At 37.2% G+C, this 19,009-nt stretch overlaps 1 protein-coding gene across 2 annotated transcripts in view; it reads left to right on the top strand.

Moving 5' to 3' along the window:
• The window catches only part of ITGA8 (integrin subunit alpha 8), a 190,197-nt gene that overhangs the window by 37,302 nt on the left and 133,886 nt on the right, over positions 1-19,009 (top strand). For both annotated transcript variants that reach the window (XM_020881335.2, XM_020881336.2), the window contains exons 5-11: positions 2,780-2,841; positions 4,062-4,107; positions 7,401-7,526; positions 8,963-9,007; positions 11,409-11,452; positions 12,861-12,917; positions 16,224-16,276. In XM_020881335.2, coding sequence (XP_020736994.2) covers positions 2,780-2,841; positions 4,062-4,107; positions 7,401-7,526; positions 8,963-9,007; positions 11,409-11,452; positions 12,861-12,917; positions 16,224-16,276 — 433 coding nt within the window. The remainder of the gene's footprint in view (positions 1-2,779; positions 2,842-4,061; positions 4,108-7,400; positions 7,527-8,962; positions 9,008-11,408; positions 11,453-12,860; positions 12,918-16,223; positions 16,277-19,009) is intronic.

Genomic DNA, 19,009 nt, shown 5'->3' with positions numbered 1-19,009 from the left:
AAAACTTGTTACTGCTTTTTGTTCTGCCTTTTATCTGACTGCCCATGTGATGGGAGAGCTCAGATTAAAATACTGCACAAGGCATCTAAACCTGTGGGATAAGAGTTTCAGGAGGAGTTTGAATTATTATCTAAAAATTTAAATTATAGTATGCTTGCATTTTGAATTACATGTGTACATTATGTTGCCAATTTATTTAGCACTTACTTTCCTAAAAAAAGAATAGCTTGACAAAAGTAGTAGTGAAGTTTATGTTGAATTGAAGAATAACCAAACAAATGGCCGGAATTCTTTCCTCTCTAGCACACAACTCCAGTGTTCACATCCTCCCGATCTCTCTCTTACTGGGAGTACTTCCTCTTCAAAGGCACTCAAGGAGCCCACTTCCTGTGTTCTCTGAGGAGTTCACAGTTCATTAACACAAAGCAGCTTGTTCATGAGCGTGTGGTCAGTATTACAGAACAGAAATATTACTTTCAAAAGAGGATTCCAAGAAGCCGCTCATGTTCATTTCATACCACAAAGCCCTGCTACTGACACTTTGAGCATTTTGGGTGGTAGTCTGCTCATTCATATTAATGACATGCCTGTCACTTTATGGTCATTCATAATTCAGGTGGCGATGGTTTACATACACCCTTCCAATCTCCTTGGAAAGCCAACACATGAGAGCATCATTCCCTGAATTCCTGAGTTTACTCTGGGACAAAATTGTAAAGTTCACAGATGCTCTGAAGTTCTGGGAAGAAAGATTCCTTCAGCTCTCATAAACTATAATTCTAAGAGAAAACCTTACTTTACAAAGGAAATAACCTCCCATTTCTATCATAATCACCACTTCAGCGTTTGAAGTTAGTTATTTTCTTAATGAATTTTGTGAAAAATTATTCTTTTTTCAATTTTTTTAGTTTCCTATTTTGAAGCAAAGTGATTTCAAAGAATGGTCCTGTTTCTTCCTTTCTGAATAATTTACAATATTGAAAAAGTCAGAGTTGATTTTCAAAAGGGTTTCTAAAAAGGTTTATGCATTAAAATCTACTTCTTAAGTATAGTCAAGATTACACATGTGTATTCACATAATCATATATCATGTATTCATCTATATTTCTGAGTACATACAAGTATTTACACACATGGACTTCTAGAAGAATGGTACCTGGACATTTGAGGTTATACAGATGAGACTTTAAGAAACTCTGCAACATTCATAATTATGAACCAGAAATATAGTTGTAAAATAAAATATATTGTAAGTAAATATATTGTAAGTAAATATATTGAAAGTAATATAAGTAAATATATTGTAAGTAAAAATATATTGTGCAGTAAACATCTGTTATGAGGATAGATCTGTTAACTGTTTTCACCACAAAAAACAAACAAAAAAGCAATAGTTGTTTGGTAGGGGGTGCACAGGAAACTTTTGGAGGTAATGAATATGTTTATTCCCTTGATTGTGGTAGTGGTATCATGCTATCAGGCATATGTCTAAATTCATCAAAATGTACACATTAAGATGTGCATTTTTGTATATTAAATATACCTCAGCAAAGCTGGAAAAATAGAACTTAGCCTAAAAGAGCCCACTAAACATCAATTGACATTTGAATTAAAAACAGACTGCCAAAAAAAAAAAAACAGAGTTTATGAGGTAAAAAAGTATTTTAAAATATAAAAGGAGCATCTGGAAAGAATGGCTGATGACAGTGCTAAAATTAGCTAAGAACTAACCAAAGAAAAGAAAAAACAGAAGACATTCTAGGAAAAGCTGCAAAGGCCAGATCCATTTCAGAAATCGTCTGCAACAAGCACGTGTCCAGCCTATAAATTCTTCCTGTGATGATATGCATTTCCTTTCCTGCCCTCTTATTTTAGTTTCCATTCAGGAGTATCCTTGATAAGAAAGGGGTAATTATTTTCATGTTTGAATCTAACAGTATAATAATTGAGATTCCTTCCACTGAACTGTATTTTGGTTTTAAGTGCTTGAGAAATTGTAGATGGTCTTTTAAAGTACAATTGACAAGTAGTACATTCTTCATTCTGATGCTCCAGGATTCTAATATGCTGGGAATCCACATGTTGACCTGCTTATGGTTTAAAAAGCTGTGTAATAAAATCCAATTGGACATTCACTTAGTGAATTGCATTGCAGAGAGTGTAAAATTAGCCATTGCTAGAGAGTGTTCTCTTTTGTGAACGCTAGTGTCCCTGTGAGACGCCTTGTGATCAGAAATGCAATGTCCAAATTTACCTAATGATAATAGAATAATTTGAAGTTAATTTTGTAGGAGAGATCATGAAAATTAAAACTCTCATCTGTGCTCCTAGCAGAAAGTATCCACCCATGTGAGCCAGTTTAGCTGTCTCTTTCTTGTAGCATTGCTTCGGTCAGAACACATGGGTGCCCTGGAAACACATTGCTGCCATTTGGGCAACTTGGAACATAATTGAGAGATGGACATATTATTTCTTCAAATAAACATGAGTTGTAAAACCTAGTATCATAACTTCGAGGAGCAGTAATCCTATTGATCTTAGTATAAAATGACAGTGCCATTTGGGATAAGAAAACAGATTGAACTCTTTAAGAAATTACTTAGAATAAATTTTTAAATAAGTAAAAGAACACATACTGATCATTTTAAATTTAGAAGTCTATAGGGAAAACAAGAGAGTATCCTTGTTGTTAAAAATATAAAATATATTAAAATTTAATTATTAAAAATATATCTTAGGAATGATAGCATTATATATTTGTATCTTGTAATCATTCCAGGCAATGCTGATCCTGAAGGCCAGGGTTACTGCCAAGCAGGATTTAGTCTGGATTTTTATAAGGTAAATTCTTTTGGTCTTATAGCTTCTAAAATTTATTTTATCTGTTTGATTTTTTTTTCCCCCTGCCTCTCATTCCCACCTCTATCTACCCCCTAATAACTGCCACCATCAAAATAACATTTAGGTATATACCTAACCTGTTTTGGCAATTTCTTTGAATTTTTTTGTTTGTAATAATCTGTGCATGTGATAATCTGTTAATAGAAAAGAAATACATAGGAAAGCAAGTCTGTTTTTAAATGAAAATCACAAATACTTAGTAAAGAAATATGTTTCTAAAAAAATCACAAGAATCTATAATTTTTATGTCAGCAGTAATTGAATGATTAGATTTCACATTACTGTTAAAATTCACATATCGTTTCACAAAATTAAAAACAGAGATATCTAGTAATACTATAGGAGGCAAAGATGCCATGGTTTTGAAAAAAATATAAATCTCAACATCTAAAATCTTACTTTCTTTGTCTTGTGTGTTTTTCCCCACTGAAAGCTAAGGATGTAGGATATGGAAGGTGGAGTGATAAGTAAAATGGAAAATTTTTATCTGGAGTTTTCACACTCTCTCTTGGGAAAGGATGGGTTTCAGATGTGTAGGAAAAGATAGGCATTACTGTGACCTTGAAATAAACAGGAACCAAATTTTCTTTTCATTGCTATAGTCTTGAAAGACCATGCCTGCAGAACTGTGCATCATGAAACATGTCGATCTTTTGCTTACCTGAAAGTGTTAGCTGCTTCAATCATGTCCGACTCTTTTGTGACCCCATGGACTGTAGCCCACCAGACTCCTCTGTCCATGGAATTCTCCAGGCAAGAATACTGGAATGGGTTGTCATTTCCTTCTCCAGGGGATCTTTCCAACCCAGGAATCATACCCAGGTCTCCCACATTGCAGGAGAATTTTTGACCATCTGAGGCACCAAGAAAGCCCTTTGCTTACCTGAGGCAGTGCCAAAAGCCTGAATATATATATTCTCAGGGGAGAAAATTTTCCTTACCTAATTGAATCTAATTAACATTATTTAATGTGATAACACATAAATAACAAAGCTATACAAGGAAAGAAAATGACTTGCATAACTCAGGTATAAGAGCCTCTTTTAAAAATTATTTTAGGTATGCAAATTGTTTGGGCAATGCTTATGAACAGTGACTTCTCACCCTTTAAAAAAAAAAATCTCAGTTTTTCTATTGTTGTTGCTGTTTCTGTTTTGTAGAATGGAGACCTTATAGTTGGAGGCCCTGGAAGTTTTTATTGGCAAGGTATGTCCTGTTAGCAGAGAAGAAATCCCCTTGGTTGTTTCTAACAAGGAGATGAAACAGAAGTAACATCAAGTGCTGACTTCTTATTATGTTAATTTTATCTCCAAATTGTTAAGTTTCTCCAGTGAAGGAAGCATCCTTTCAGTTTGCATTGATACTTTGTGATATAAATGCTACTTTACAATACTGTGACAACTACATTCCTTTATTCATCAAGTGCATATTGAGGCCATGCCAGACTTTGTGCTGGATGCTGAGGATACAGTAATGAGTAGGAACTTGCAGAGGTTACCATCTGGAACTTTTTGGCCAGCCTAATTCTTGAGAAACTCCAGGCATGATACTAGCAAGGAAAGGTATGTCAAGACAGGGCTGTGAGAACATAGGAGGCTTCTCTGGGGTGGTCCTGTGCAGGGCATCATGTCCTCTGAATGCTGGCTGCCAGATGAAATGTAACCTGTGCTCTGTGGGGAAAGCACCAAGTCCTAACCACTGGACCACCGGAGAAGTCCCATGAATATGTTTATATCTTTTGTAACTGAATAGGTGTAGGTGGGTCCTAGTCCCTGAGATGGAGAACACTGGAAGATGGAAGACGACGGGTTGCGAGGGGGCTGGGGAAGGCAGATGATGAGGTTTTTTTTCGGTTATGTTGAATATGAACATGTTTGAGATGTCCAAGACTTTTCATGTAAGTATTTAGATGTGTGAGCTTAAACTCAGAGAAGATATCTAGGCTAAAATAAGAACTAGCATACTGGTGATAACTGAAGCCAGGAATGTGAATGGGATGCCTAAGAGAGATTACAGAGACTACAGACAATTTTGGCTGTCAAGTTTAGAATAAAGATAGAGTAGAATATGAGAGAGATGAATAGCTGAGTGAAGTGGTTTTTGTTTTTTAATGGAAGACACCTAATCATGTTTAAAAAGCCAATGTGAAAGATACATGTGAGATCGATTTACGGTAAAATTTTACATGAAATTACTATACTGTTTAGCTTAACTTGTAACTATACAGCTATGAACATCAAAGAATTAACCTTTGAAGCCTTTAAACATTATTTTGTAAACTGGAAGGTAATATATTTTATGCAGTGGTTGAATAAAACGTGTGTGTTTGAAAAGATTTCGTTTTAAATCACTTGATTAATTTCACATAATTCTTTCTTTACATTGATGAAAGGGTATGATACCAATGATAGACTGAAAATCAGCCATGTCAGGGGCACAGGGATTTGTCTGAGACAGATACTTTAAATTTTTACTCAGTCTTAAGATTATATCTATAGAAGCAACTAAAGGAAACAAGCAAAGACAGTGTGTTCATGGAAGGAGGGAGAGGGTGTTCAACTTTTACCCACAGAAAATTGGCTCATTCTACAGATATTGTTCAGAAATGCATGTGAAAATACAATCATCTTAATATAAGAGCAGTCATTTCAGTCACGGCCACTTGGAGATAGTTATGGCCTGGTTTAACAGTTTTATTCTTTGGGAACTTCAAACAGAACGACTGTGGGAATGGGTGAATTCCCAAGGAATAATTTGGCTTTAAATTTAATATTCAGTGTTAGTTTCTTGAAAGCAGTCCTCCAGTTTTCTCCCAAAGAACATGAGATCACACTTTTCCCTTAGATGTCCATAATAAATATGGGAATGCATAAAAGTTTTAGTAGAACATTGCTGGCCGTCTTTTTGATTCATGTCTATCTCAGTACAATCATGTTTCAAGACTTCTGATAGTGACTTTATTTGGGGAGACTAGCCAGTGTTCTTATCATATCAATGTTGGTGGCCATGGATTCTCTTTTGCTAAAACTCTGTATCTTACTGGGCCTCATTGTTTTCCATTGTCTTACTTTTATGTTTTGTGCATGTATTTTAGCATAAAGTGTGAGTGACTGAGAGATTATGTAATTTCTTCCTTTAGCTTAAGCTGGTATGTTTTACAATCTTTTAAATTAGCAAGTGATTTCGAGCTAATACATCTGTACTCTGAGAGAGCACAGAAAGTATTACTAGAAGGCCAAAAAGGACCTTGTTTGTAATGCAGAATTTTCCAACAGCAAAACCACATGACCTTAGTGGATGTACTCAAACTCCTTGCAGAGGTCCCCAACATTTTTTAACGCCAAGGACCGGTTTCATGGAAGACAATTTTTCCACAGACTGGGGGTAGGAGATGGTTTCAGGATGATTCAGCACAACAGAGTTCAAGTGGCCACTGATCGGACAAGAGGCAGAGCTCAATTGGTAATGTGAGCTATGGGGAGCAGCTTTGAATACAGATGAAGCTTCACTTGCTATCCTGCCTCTTACCTCATGCTGTTCGGTCTGGTTCCTAACAGGCCACAGCCTGCTACACGGGCTCAGAGACCCCTACTTTAGGTCACAGTTTCCCCATCTGTAACAAGATACATTTTGGCTAGATGATCTCAAAGCTAGAGGATGTTTCCTATAGCCAGAATAGTCTAGAATAAAAATTTAGCCACGTAAATTTTTCCTATAGGTGTCTTCACTCTTAGATATGTTTATCATTTGGATGTGGAAGAAGTATGTAAAGGCAGGAGGACAACAGATACAATTAAAGGGTACAGGATTAACAGATACAGACTATTATATGTGAAAAAAGTAACAAGGATATACTGCTTAGCACAGGAAATTATACCCATTATCTTGTACTGATCTCTGAAATATTGAATCACTATGCTGCATGCCTGTAACTAACATAGTATTGTAAATCAACAAAATTTTGATAGAAAGAAGGGGAAGGTGAGACGAATCGGGAGATTAGGATTGACATTCACACCCTACTATGTGTAAAACAGATAGCTAGTGGGAAGCTGCTGGGTAGCACAGGAAGCTCAGATCAGTGATGTGATGATGACCTAGAGGGGTGGGATGGCGGGGGGGGGGGTGGGGGGGGGGTGGGAAGGAGGTCCTGGAGGGGAGGGGATATCTGTATACACATAGCTGTTTCACTTCATTGTACAGCAGAAACTAACACAACATTGAAAACAATTATTCTCCAAGAAGAAAACAGAAAAAAATGTTATATAAAAAAATTACATAGTTCATCTTTGGGTCTTCTGTCAGCATGGAAAGCTCTAAGCAACTGTTAGTGACTTTACCTTGCAATTCTAGAGCAAGGCAGGGAAATTCACTGTCAAAAAGGCAAAGCAATCTCATGATCATTTTCAGGAGCATGAATGTTGTTCAAATGCCTTGTGTCTGCGTGGGGAGGGCCTGACTCGCGCATTCATTCAGTTAACCTATCTGTTCGAGCGCAGGTCAGGTGATCACAGCCAGTATTGCTGATATCATTGCAAACTACTCATTCAAGGATATCCTAAGGAAATTGGCTGGAGAAAAGCAGACAGACGTGGCTCCAGCTTCCTACGATGACAGTTATCTTGGTGAGATGCATTCCTTGAGATATTTGTGATTTCTCAAAAGACAAGCATATGAAATGTTGAGGCAAATTTTATCCCTCACTTATCTGACAATATATGACACCTTACGAAATTTTCTTTTTTTTTTTTTTTTTTGGAAATTTTCTTACTAGCTTGAAGTGGACTCTTAACTTTCTCGTCTTTTGATTCAGCTCTTATGTATAATCGACATAGTTTGATAGCTATTTTATAGGCTCCCTGACACTCTATTGCACATAAAATATTTTGCCAGTTGTAGATATTGTGTATCAGTGAGGATGCCCTGTGCTACCTGGGCAAAATGATGGTAGTCTTTTCCAGTTTCTAGAAAGAACACAAAACTTTCCAGTTGCTGAAATGTTCTCAAAATGTGCAGCCATACAATGTCATTTCATCACTATTGTTTCTTTGGTATTGTATTGGCATTTTGATTCCTTAGTGAACTTTAAAGAAGTGTAGCTCTCTTTTATCACCTTACCTCATTTTAGAGCCAAGTAAAATTCGTGCGGAATTATCATCGAGGGTTCAAGTACAAATTGACACTTTCCACGGGCACTTGTCATCCACCTCTGCAAGGCTTAAATCATGTGCTGCTGCCGTTGCTGACCTTCAACACCCCCCTGAAAGGAGTTCAGGGTGGAGAGCAGAAATGAGGCACTCTATACTCTGGGAAAACTGGCAGAACAAGTCTTCAGATAGTTAGATATTCTCGGGAGATGATTTTATGAGCCCCAGTTCCTGTATCTCCTCATATCTAGAAAAGCACGAAATTCCTTCATGGTGACGACTGCTCCTTTTGACTAGCAGAAACCTTCAGTGAAAAATTATGTGCTTGATTGCATACACTCCCCCTTCACCAAAATCGCATATATACTGACCTTCCTTCCTAGCTCGTTGGAGCAGTTGCTTAGAGCTATCTGACATGCTGTCTCCTGAGCTATAGTCCTCATTTTGCCCCAAATAAAAATTTGCAGCTCTCACATTGTGCATTTTTCTTAGGTCAGCAAAGGTATTAAGAAGTAGGCCTTGTTGGTGATCAGAAATAGCAAAACCTTAGCATAAGAGTTAACCTTTTAGAATAATGATATCTGATTATGATGAATCAGCAGCTCTTAAAATGCAAAGACCACCATTCACACCTAAAGATGAGCAATGGAACATTCCTACTTCTAAAAGGGACCTCAGAATCCAATTATGTAGCCACACTCCGAAGGTGCAGGTCTCTTATACTTCTGAGATTTAGTGTACATCTTGGCTTGATTAGTTTTTCTCTTTATAGAATTCTAGACTTTTATATTACAGTATTTGTCAGGATTTCTGCACAGAGCAGTGCTAATGATAGTTCCTTCATGTTTCTAGATTATAGATCGTTTGTAAAGGCATCAAACGTCTGATTCTATTGTCTCTTTTCTTTAAAACAGGATATTCAGTTGCTGCTGGGGAATTTACTGGGGACTCTCAGCAAGGTGAGAGACATGGTTGAAATCAAGCCATGGGGGAAAGTAGAGTGACCTGAGAAGTTCTTTTAGGAATGTGATTTTTAAATGATTCTTAAACTTTTAATCAACATTACATTTAAATAACTTGATAGCATTGTAGCCATATGAGGCTGCAGGCTCCAAAGTTCCTAGTATGATGGTTGGTTTCTATTTTTTCCCCCAAACTTACTTATTTTTTATTGAAGGAAAATTACTTCACAATACATTTCTGTTTTTTTAACAAAATTCTGAATGTTTATGGGATGTGAGAAGCTGTGGTGGCCATGTATCTCAGCTAGCATAATACCCCTTCATCTTTATTATTTGACAAGCCCGATCCTGAAATAAGTCAACTCTGTTTTCTCTGACCATGGTGTCTTTAGGTGCCCATCGTAAACATCCATACATGTATATCTATACATGTACCCATGAAGCTGGAATGAAGTGTAAGACCTAGAATCTCTACTCAACACTCAACATCACTATTTGAATGGCTTTTGCAAACTTAATGTGCTTATACCTGAACTCCTGATCGTTCCATTTAAATGTGCTCTCCCTTCCATCAGCTCCATCTCAGCAAGTGACAATGCCATCCTCCAAACTGCTCAAGCAAAATACTTTGCAAGTCCGCCTTGGATTGTGCCCTTTCCTCCACTCCCCACCCTTATCCAGTCCGTGAGCCAGTTCTGCTAACTAAACTCAAAAGACAGCCAGAATCTGACTCTCACTTCCTCCACAGCCCCCACTCTCAGGTCTCCATCAACACTTTTGCAGTAGCTTCCTAACTGGTCTTCCTGCTGTTGTCTTTGCCCTACTGTAGTCTAGATCCAGTAGGCAACTAGTCCTTTAGGAACAGAAGTCACATTGTGTTACTTCTTTGCTGAATGGTTCCCCAATTCATTCAGTGTACATCCTGAGTCTTCACAATGACCTAAAAGACTCTGTTCATGAGATCCTATTTACTGTAACCTCATCTCCTTGGCCTTTACTCCTCACCCCAGCCATCCTGCCCTCCTTGCTGTTCTTTGAATTCTCCAGACACACATCTACCTCAGGACCTTTGCACATGCTGTTTCTTCTAATTAGAATATATGTCTCCCAGATCTCCATAATATTTACTCCCTCACTTTCTTCAGTTTTCACTAACCTGTCATCTTCTTGCCAAGATCTCCCCAACCACCAGGTAAATCATAATTCCTTCCTCCTCCCAATTTGAGCACTCCCAGTACCATTTTACCTGCTTAGTTCTTCTACTCTACACTCATCCCCTTCTAACATGACATTTAATGGCCTCTACTTTTCAAATTAACTGCCTCTTCCAGCTCAAGTATAAACTTTATGAGAGTAGAGAATTTTGTCTTCATTCCCTGCTGCAGCCTATGGTTGCCTGTCAATGCTGACTGAATGAGTGAATTTATTGATACTACTTAAAAGTCCAACATCTAAACCCAAATGAATCTTCTCTGATTATTAACACTCCCAGAGCATGAATGCCCAACTTTGCTAGAGTTAAGTATGTGGGGTAGAATTAATGCTAGAATTTGTGCTATACATTTAGGAGCAGGTTTGAGGACAGGGAAATTTGAATGGAAGGGGACTTTTTTCCCCAGGCTCCCTTTCTTTAAATTAAACTAACATTTTAACCCCAAATGAATCAAAGGATAGTTTAGATTTACAAAACTGAGAACTGGAAAGATCTTTAATAATCAGTCAGTTCCAACTCCTGTCTTTTGTAGGTGACTAGAAAAAGTTAGGTTCAAGGATTGATTCTGGGTTTATGGAAGACCCAAGGACTAAAACCATTGCTTTCAGAATCTAGAGCCATATCATGGTGCATTGGAACATGCAGCCCCCTTTTCACCAGAGTTACTTCTTTTACCTCTATTATCAAAGCTTCCTTCTTTGCATACTCTTGGCTACGAGGATTCCCTAGAATTCTGTTCCAGGGTGGCCAGGCTCAGTCATTTATGATATGTGGTTTCTCCTTAGGTAACGGAAGTTGCTTCAACATTGTCCCTGAGTGGGACACGAGATGTTATTTTGTACCTAGTACAGGAGACTACTTCAGAAGACAGTGAAAGCTGGAGAAACCAGAGTAAGAGGTTTAGCTGACAAATCACACACAGATCTGAGAAGACAGGCTTATGTTCTAGAGGCTGAAACATGGAGGCTTTGGTGGAGACAGGTGATTCTCAAAGTACAACTTTGAGTCCCCTGTTTCCTTTTTCTGTAGCAGAGGCAAAAGCCAGTGTAAAACTAACTTCAAACTTCCAGCTGTCTAAGTGATCCATGATAGTTACTTATTCAAAAAGTACCGTCTTTGGCTGATTTGTTGAATAGCTTTAAAGTAGACCATGTAATTTACCTTCTAAATGACTTCTCATCACAGAATTGGTTGCTGGAGTTCCAAGAGGCGCACAGAATTTTGGATATGTGAGTACTGAGATTGTGTTACAGGATATTTTGCATTTGTGCAAAGAATCATTTTTTGTAATCATTTTAAAGATTTAAAGCTTTGAAATCATTTAAAGTGCTCTTAAAGATCCACACGTGTTTGCTTATGAAAAGGGAGACTAGATTCTTTTCTGATCCATGTATAGGGTCAACTCCATCATTTGTGGGACCCAGTGTGAAGTGAAAATGCCTGGCCCCTTGTTTGAAATTCTTAAGGATTTCAGGACCATGACAGCTGGGCTATCCAAAGGATAGGGCTCATCTGAGTGTAGGGCCCTGCCTGACTGCACAGGTCACATACCCATGAAGTTAGCCCTGTCCTTGTGCATAATTTGGGAGTAATTGCAGAGGATCCCATTGTTGACATGATCAGCAGTTTAATATGCTTCACACAGTAAACACAATAAGGTCTATTGTTTTGTCCCTAGTGTATTAGTTTTCAAGGGCTGTCATAAGAAATGACCCCAAATTGGGTGGCTGATAACAACATAAATTTGTTCTCTCCCAGTTCAGGAGTGGGATGGCAAGGTCATGCTCCCTCCCACACACACACGGGAGAGGACTCTTCCTGCCTCTTCCAGCTTCAGGTGGCTCTGCCTTCCCTTGGCGTGTGGCAGCTTCCCCATCTCTGCCCTGGCCTCCGTGTGGTCTTCCTCCATCTGTGTCTGTGTGTCCTCTCCTCCTTGTATAAGGACACCTGTCATTGGACACAGGGCCCACCCTAAATCCACTGTGATTTCATTTCAAGATCCTTAACTTTACTTATTTCATATACTCATAAGCTCATCTTCCGAAGTTCTGGAAAGATACGAATTTTGGAGAGCTACTATTCACACCTATTACACTAGTTGCCATAAACATAGGAAAGGAACATAAGTAGATCTTGTGAAAAGAAAAGCATTTAAAATAATTTTTTAAAGTCTGGTCAGCTTGTAATAACTATAGATTGTAGGCTGGCTGGATAGAATTTAAAAGGAATATTTTTGCTATATGTATAACACTTTCAATTTTTTTTTTTTAGCAAGAAGCCATAATCATAAATTTCCCATAATAGCATATGTACAGAAATGAAATTTAGACTAAATTTTTGATTAGATTAACTGACCATTAGATTAGTTGCTCTCAACATTCTTGAATTCAAATATCATTTCTTTACATCCAATTAGTGAGTGTGCATTCTGTCTGAAAGAATTCCAGAAACCATAAACAAAAAGTTCAACTGAATTTTTTTTAAGATCATTCTATGGGCTTACTTATTTTTTTTACATATACAGCCAACCATTTATGACTTTTCACAAACATTTATAAAGGATTTAAGTTATACTTTTGAAAAACTTCTCCAGTTCTATGCCAAATGAAATAACCTATCTAATTTCTCTGATTTCAGGTTTCAATCATTAACTCTACAGATATGACCTTTATTCAGAATTTCACTGGTGAACAGGTAAAGACATTTTAATGCCAAATAGTGAATGTCACTCTGCACTGTTATAATATTCATATTATTCATTTATAAAATAAATATTTACCTAGTACTTACTATGTTCTAGAAACTCTTCTAAGCACTAGGAGTATGACCATGTATCAGACAAGATCCCAACTCTAACCCAGCAGTACAGGGTAGGCAGTTGAGGAGATAACAGTTAATTAATAAACGAGTATGTGCCCATGATGATTTCAGACACTGCTAGGTGACGTAAAGGCAGAATATGCTCCCTAAAAGCTAGTGGGAAGCTGCCATATAGCACAGAGAGCTTTGTGGTGACCTAAATGGATGAGACGGGGCGTGGAGTGGAAAGGTGGTCTAAGAGGGAGGAGATATATGTATACATACAGCTGATTTACTTCATCATACAACAAAGACTAACATAATACTGTGAAACAGCTATACCCTAATTAATTTTCCAAAAAGGCACTAACTGCTGAAATCCTAGAACAGTCCTGTTATGTTGCAGTCCTGTATGTAGTCTGCCTGGTGATTAGTTCTGGGTACCCACCTTCCCTCTGAAAAGACACAAGCTTCTTCTAGGTTCCACATATTGGTCAGAGTCAACGGGTCTGGACTGTCCTCCTGCCCTCATAGTAAATGGAACCCTCCCCAACCCCAAAATGTATGGAAGATGACAAAGTCTCTGGTTCTGGTCCCTTCCTCCCAGGGACTAGATTTTTTTCCCCTTACCCACTGTCACTGGCTAGGGTCTTATTATCAATGGGTCAATTCTCTGAAAGCAGGCTGCTGGTATCCTGATAACCTGGGGTCATGCTTTATTCCCTACTCTGGGTTATCCTGGGTCTTATGACCTGTTGAAATTTGTCACACTTTTTTAAAGGATGAATGTGGCCCTGTTGTGTAAGGGAGGCAATTCTAAACTGAGTTAGTCTCTCTAGGCCACCAACTTTCTCTCTTAACCACTAACCCAGGTTCTAGAAGCCTCACATTTGAATCTGGCCAAGTGACCGTCTTGGCCTGCTGAATCCTAGGAGGATCCAGGTTTGTTTTTTTTTTTTACCTTTTATTTTTTTTTTTCCCATTTATTTTTATTAGTTGGAGGCTAATTACTTTACATCATTACAGTAGTTTTTGTCATACATTGAAATGAATTAGCCATGGATTTACATGTATTCCCCATCCCGGTCCCCCCTCCCACCTCCCTCTCCACCCGATCCCTCTGGGTCTCTGATTAAAGTTTCGATTTCCTTGCTTGTGATCGTTTTGTTAAGATCTTCTATTTCTTCCTGGTTCAGTTTTGGAATGTTACACTTCTCTAAGAACTTGTCCATTTCTTCCAAGTTGTCCATTTTATTGGCATAGAGCTGCTGGTAGTAGTCTCTTATGATCCTTTGTATTTCAGTGTTGTCTGTTGTGATCTAGATCCTGAAATGCTCAGCTCTTAGCTAGACACAGAAATTTGGAATCATGTATTTGTCAAGCAATTTTGATAGTTTTTTTTAAGAATACAGAGCATTTTTGACATTTCTGCCCCAATTGGGGCTTTACTCTATCCATCACTGTGCAGTTTTCAACAAAGCATTTAACAGTGTCTCTAATGAGACTCTTGTGGTAAATACAGAAATATAAGGCTGCGATGATTGTGCAGTTGGGTGAATTTATACATTTTGAACAACTATTCTCAAGTGGCAATAATTAATGGTGTATGAAAACATGGCAAGACTTCTCTCTTGTCTTTTTGTTTTACATTTTTACCATTAAAAACTCCTTAAACATTGTTAAATTTGGCCTTTCTGTAACTTTTCATCCTCAATACCACCTAGCTCTTCAATCTTGAACCTCAGAACTTAATACGTAAATGATGAAATTCCTCTGAGTGAGGTCACACAGTACCACACAGGAATTAAGAATTTCACTATATGTGTGCAGAATAAAGAAAAGACGTGGGAGAACTGAATTACTTCATGACACAATCAAATGAGGCATTCATTTGCTCAACAAAGAGAATTTTGCACCTGGTACCCGGGGCTTAGTCCATAAAATTACTGTAGACTGGATGGCTAAAGCAACAAACATTTATTTCTCATGGTTCTGGAGTCTGAGAAGTCCAAGATCAAAGGGTAGTCAGATTTTGTGTCTGGTGAGAGCCTGCTTCCTGGTTCACAGCCATCTTCTCACTTCGTCCTCACTTGGAGGAAGAGACAAGGCAGCTGTGTGGGGTTCCTTTTCTGTGGACACGCATCCCTTTCATGAGGGCTCCACCCTCATGACCTAATTACCTCCCGAAGGCCCCACCTCCTATAACAACTGTATATGTTTGGAATAGAGAAAAGAGGTGGCAGAATTAACTTACTGTGTTACACTTGTTAACTCATCTGTTTATTTCTTCTGCAAAGAGTACCTGGCACCTACCCTGAGTTACACCTGGTCAGACAATGCAGATACAAGAATGAACAACACACACCAAGATCTCTGCCTTCCGTGGAGCACACTTCACAGTAGACTATAGGCTGATTAAATTTGGAGGCGATCGGAGGCTAAATAAGCTAAGGCATTAGATGGCAGATGCGGAAATGAGAAACCCTGGCCATCAAAAACTATGAGCCAAATCTGAAAAGATTATAAATCTTGAATGCATAAGTTGAAAAACAGAAACATAAGAGCTTGAATGTGGAAAGATTAGGTATACTGGTTACACTCACAAAAGTCTTAGAAACCTTAACAGATGATAAACTCAGTTTGAATTGATACTGAGACATGGTTTAGCCCCAGATGAAAACCTTTTTATGCTTCAGTGGTACAAAGAGACCAAAGTAGAGAGTGTCTGTCCTACTTAACTTCTGTCAGTGTGCTCATGGGGTGTCATCTTTTCTTTGGTATCACATCTCTGTAAGCAAGATGGTGAGCTGCAATCATTTCCATGTGAGATTTCATATGGAAATGGAATTAGATTTATTCTATGATGTTCAAGATCATAGAACTAGGCAGGAGGATTAAGGACTAGATATTATAGAAGGACCAGTTTTAGCAAAGAGTATTCTAGAAGTTGTATCTGCAAATTGAATGGATTAATTGTTGAACATCTCCAGGGGTTGTCCGAGCAGATGTCCGGGGCTGTTGTGAGGAACATTATGCGTTAGGTCAGGGGTTAAACTAAATGACTCTTTAGACTCTGTCCACGTCTAAGGGTCTATGAATTTAAATGCAACAAATGTGCTGCAATGTGGCTAATCTTTTCAGGGAAAATTGAGAGATGACTTTTTGAACACGAAATATGTTATTTATGGTTTTCCTTTGCAGATGGCATCTTATTTTGGATATACAGTTGCAGTATCAGATGTTAACAATGATGGGTAAGTTTATAAGAACTTCCTCACTCACTGAATATTATATTCATCTTTGAAGATATTATATTTTTTTCTTCATGAAATACATCCTTCTATATTTCCTCAGCAAGATAGAGGCTCTCTTGTTTTTGTTTTTTTTTTTTGTTTTTTTTTAGTTCAAGGCAAGAGGATATAACTACCGAAGAACTCTATCATCCGTTTTAATGTCTTTACCACATCTGCACTTCTAAGAAAACTCTATTTTACTTAGTTTTATCTTTAATTTCATGAATTGAATAGTCCTTGGCCCTTTGAAATCCATAGCCATTGAGGAATTTGCTCATCTCTCTTCAGCATATGATTCATTCATAAAACATTTGCACATAAATATTGTTTCTCCTGTTATTGCATACTAGTGACATCCATGCAGAAGGTAAAATAAGAATGTTATGTTTTCAGATTATGGCAGTAAATTACAATTGAACTTGGATCAAACAGCATGATAAATTATGGTTGTGTTTAAGTCATTATTTCAAAGAAACTTATTATTAAGCATTTCTCTGATCCACTAAAAGCACCCAACAGATTAAACAAATGATTAAATAAGAAAACCAATAAATTGAGATGAACTGATTATCCATCCAACAAGTATTGTTGGAGCACCTACTGTATGCCAGACATAGTTCTTGGATGCTCAGAATGTAGCGATGAATAAGGAAGAATAGAGCTCTGCTTCCATGGAGCTTACATTTTCATAAGAAGCACATCTATGAAAAATCTTAACTGTGTTCCCAGATCTGGGCTAAGCACTTTAGATACATCATTGATAGACATTAGCTATGACCTCGGTATAGCTAGAAATGAACTTTATTTATTATGTGATGGCCTATGATTGGAGATAAGTTTGGTAACTTTTGTATCTTTTGGAAAATATCTTTTTCTTTATTCTTTCATTCAACATATATCTGTTGAGCATCCTTTAAACCCCAGCACTGTTCTAGCACTTAAACCTGTGTTTAAGTCTTTACTCTGTGTTGGCTTTAATGAGAATCTGTTTATTAAATGTGCATTTTATTAGTTTCCATTAATTTCATAAAGAAATTCAGACTTCTACTTTACTAAAACATAAAATCGTAATTTCAGTTATTTTCACCCAAAGAACTTTAATATTGTCCTTAATGATGCTAAAAAAATTGGTTATCAATGGTTTTTAATGTCATGGCCTATAAGAAAAATCAGTTTGTTGGATTATATTAAAACTAGGCATATTAGGCTGCTGTATTTCACTGTCATTAGTTTAACTCATAAATAATTTTAGAGAGTCTGTAATTCCTACAATTTTTTAAATTCACAAAGCCCTTTCTAGCTTTCCCAGCATTTATCAGTGATTAAAGAATGCTAAGTGAACATTATTTAGCAGAGATCCATACTAGAATTGAAATTTAATTCTTATTCTTTACCCAATTTCTAATTTTCAAAAAGTCTTTTTTTAAAAAATATAACCCAAATCTTTCAAGTCCTAGACCCGAGTGAATGTTGTGCAGTGACGCAGAGTAGGGTTAAGAACATCACTGAGCTAACTGATCATTCACAGTTCAGAAGTTAGGACCCAGTTCTGTGGGATTGAAGCAGACTTTCCTTCTTCCATCCGAGGGATGATTAAGTACTAGTGTACGTGAGATCACCTAGTAAACTCGTCATCCTGTCTATCCACTGTGCAACAAAAGCAAAGTCCCTACAAATGCTCCAATACCCACCACTGGGGAAAAAAGGCGGTGTCATTAACTAATGTGACCAAATTAATAAACTGGTGAGGATTTCCCCAGTTTCTTTTTTATTTAAAGAAACACCCAGGTATCAGAAGTGGACTTCAAAAATTTAGACTAAACAGTTGCGTGCATGCTGATTGGTCATTGATAGGGTCCAGCCTGAGACTGTTTTGAAAATATTCACAAGCTGCTGAAATTAATTTCAGTTTAGTTATCTTAAGACAGCCAGAGCAGTGAAGTCTTTCTATGTAAACTCTGTTAGGAATTTCTGGACAAACTTAACAACAAAGGGAGATAGTATTTTCCTCTTGAACTTAAGCAGATCTGTTTTTTATTTTCTTATGGCTTTTTGACCCTTTTAGTATTTATGCTATTTCAGAAATTCACAGAAATACAATTTAATCCACTTGGATTGTTCTAGCCTCAGCAGATCTCAAAGGAACTAAATTTAGAGATTCTTAGCAATTGGTTAACTTGAGAGCATTTTAGAGAAAATTTATTTGAAAGGAAGCAGCTTTGAGTAGCTGTGTTTTGGTGCCAGATTTAGTCCAAGTGGATTCTCTCATAGAGGAGAAATCGTTATGACATGATTAAGTAGAAAATCTAGAAACTTAAAGCATAAAGAAGCTGCAGATTAAATTGATTTCTGTAATGTAATTGATAAGCCATATTAGTTTTTGCCTGTCATAAAATAATTATATTGATTAGATATCAATTCTAATATAAAGCCTCCTAACCTGCCTTCTTTTGATAAATAACTACATTCTGAAAATCAGTCGTCTTGGGTATTAGCGTACACTAAACTGTTGAGAAAGAAGAAGAAATGGAAAATTTTATGGGTTAAAGTTAAATTAACATATTAAATACTATTTGGCTGTAGAAGACTTAAATTCAGATTTTTCATAATGAATATTCTCATTGATGGGTTCCCTCATCCCCCCTCTCTCACTATATTTATGCTTTGCTCTTCAGGAAAGTATTTATAATGTTT

This window comes from Odocoileus virginianus, chromosome 9 (assembly GCF_023699985.2).
Source record: "Odocoileus virginianus isolate 20LAN1187 ecotype Illinois chromosome 9, Ovbor_1.2, whole genome shotgun sequence".
In the NCBI taxonomy this organism is placed as follows: domain Eukaryota; kingdom Metazoa; phylum Chordata; class Mammalia; order Artiodactyla; family Cervidae; genus Odocoileus; species Odocoileus virginianus.
This window is presented reverse-complemented; position numbering and strand designations above follow the sequence as displayed.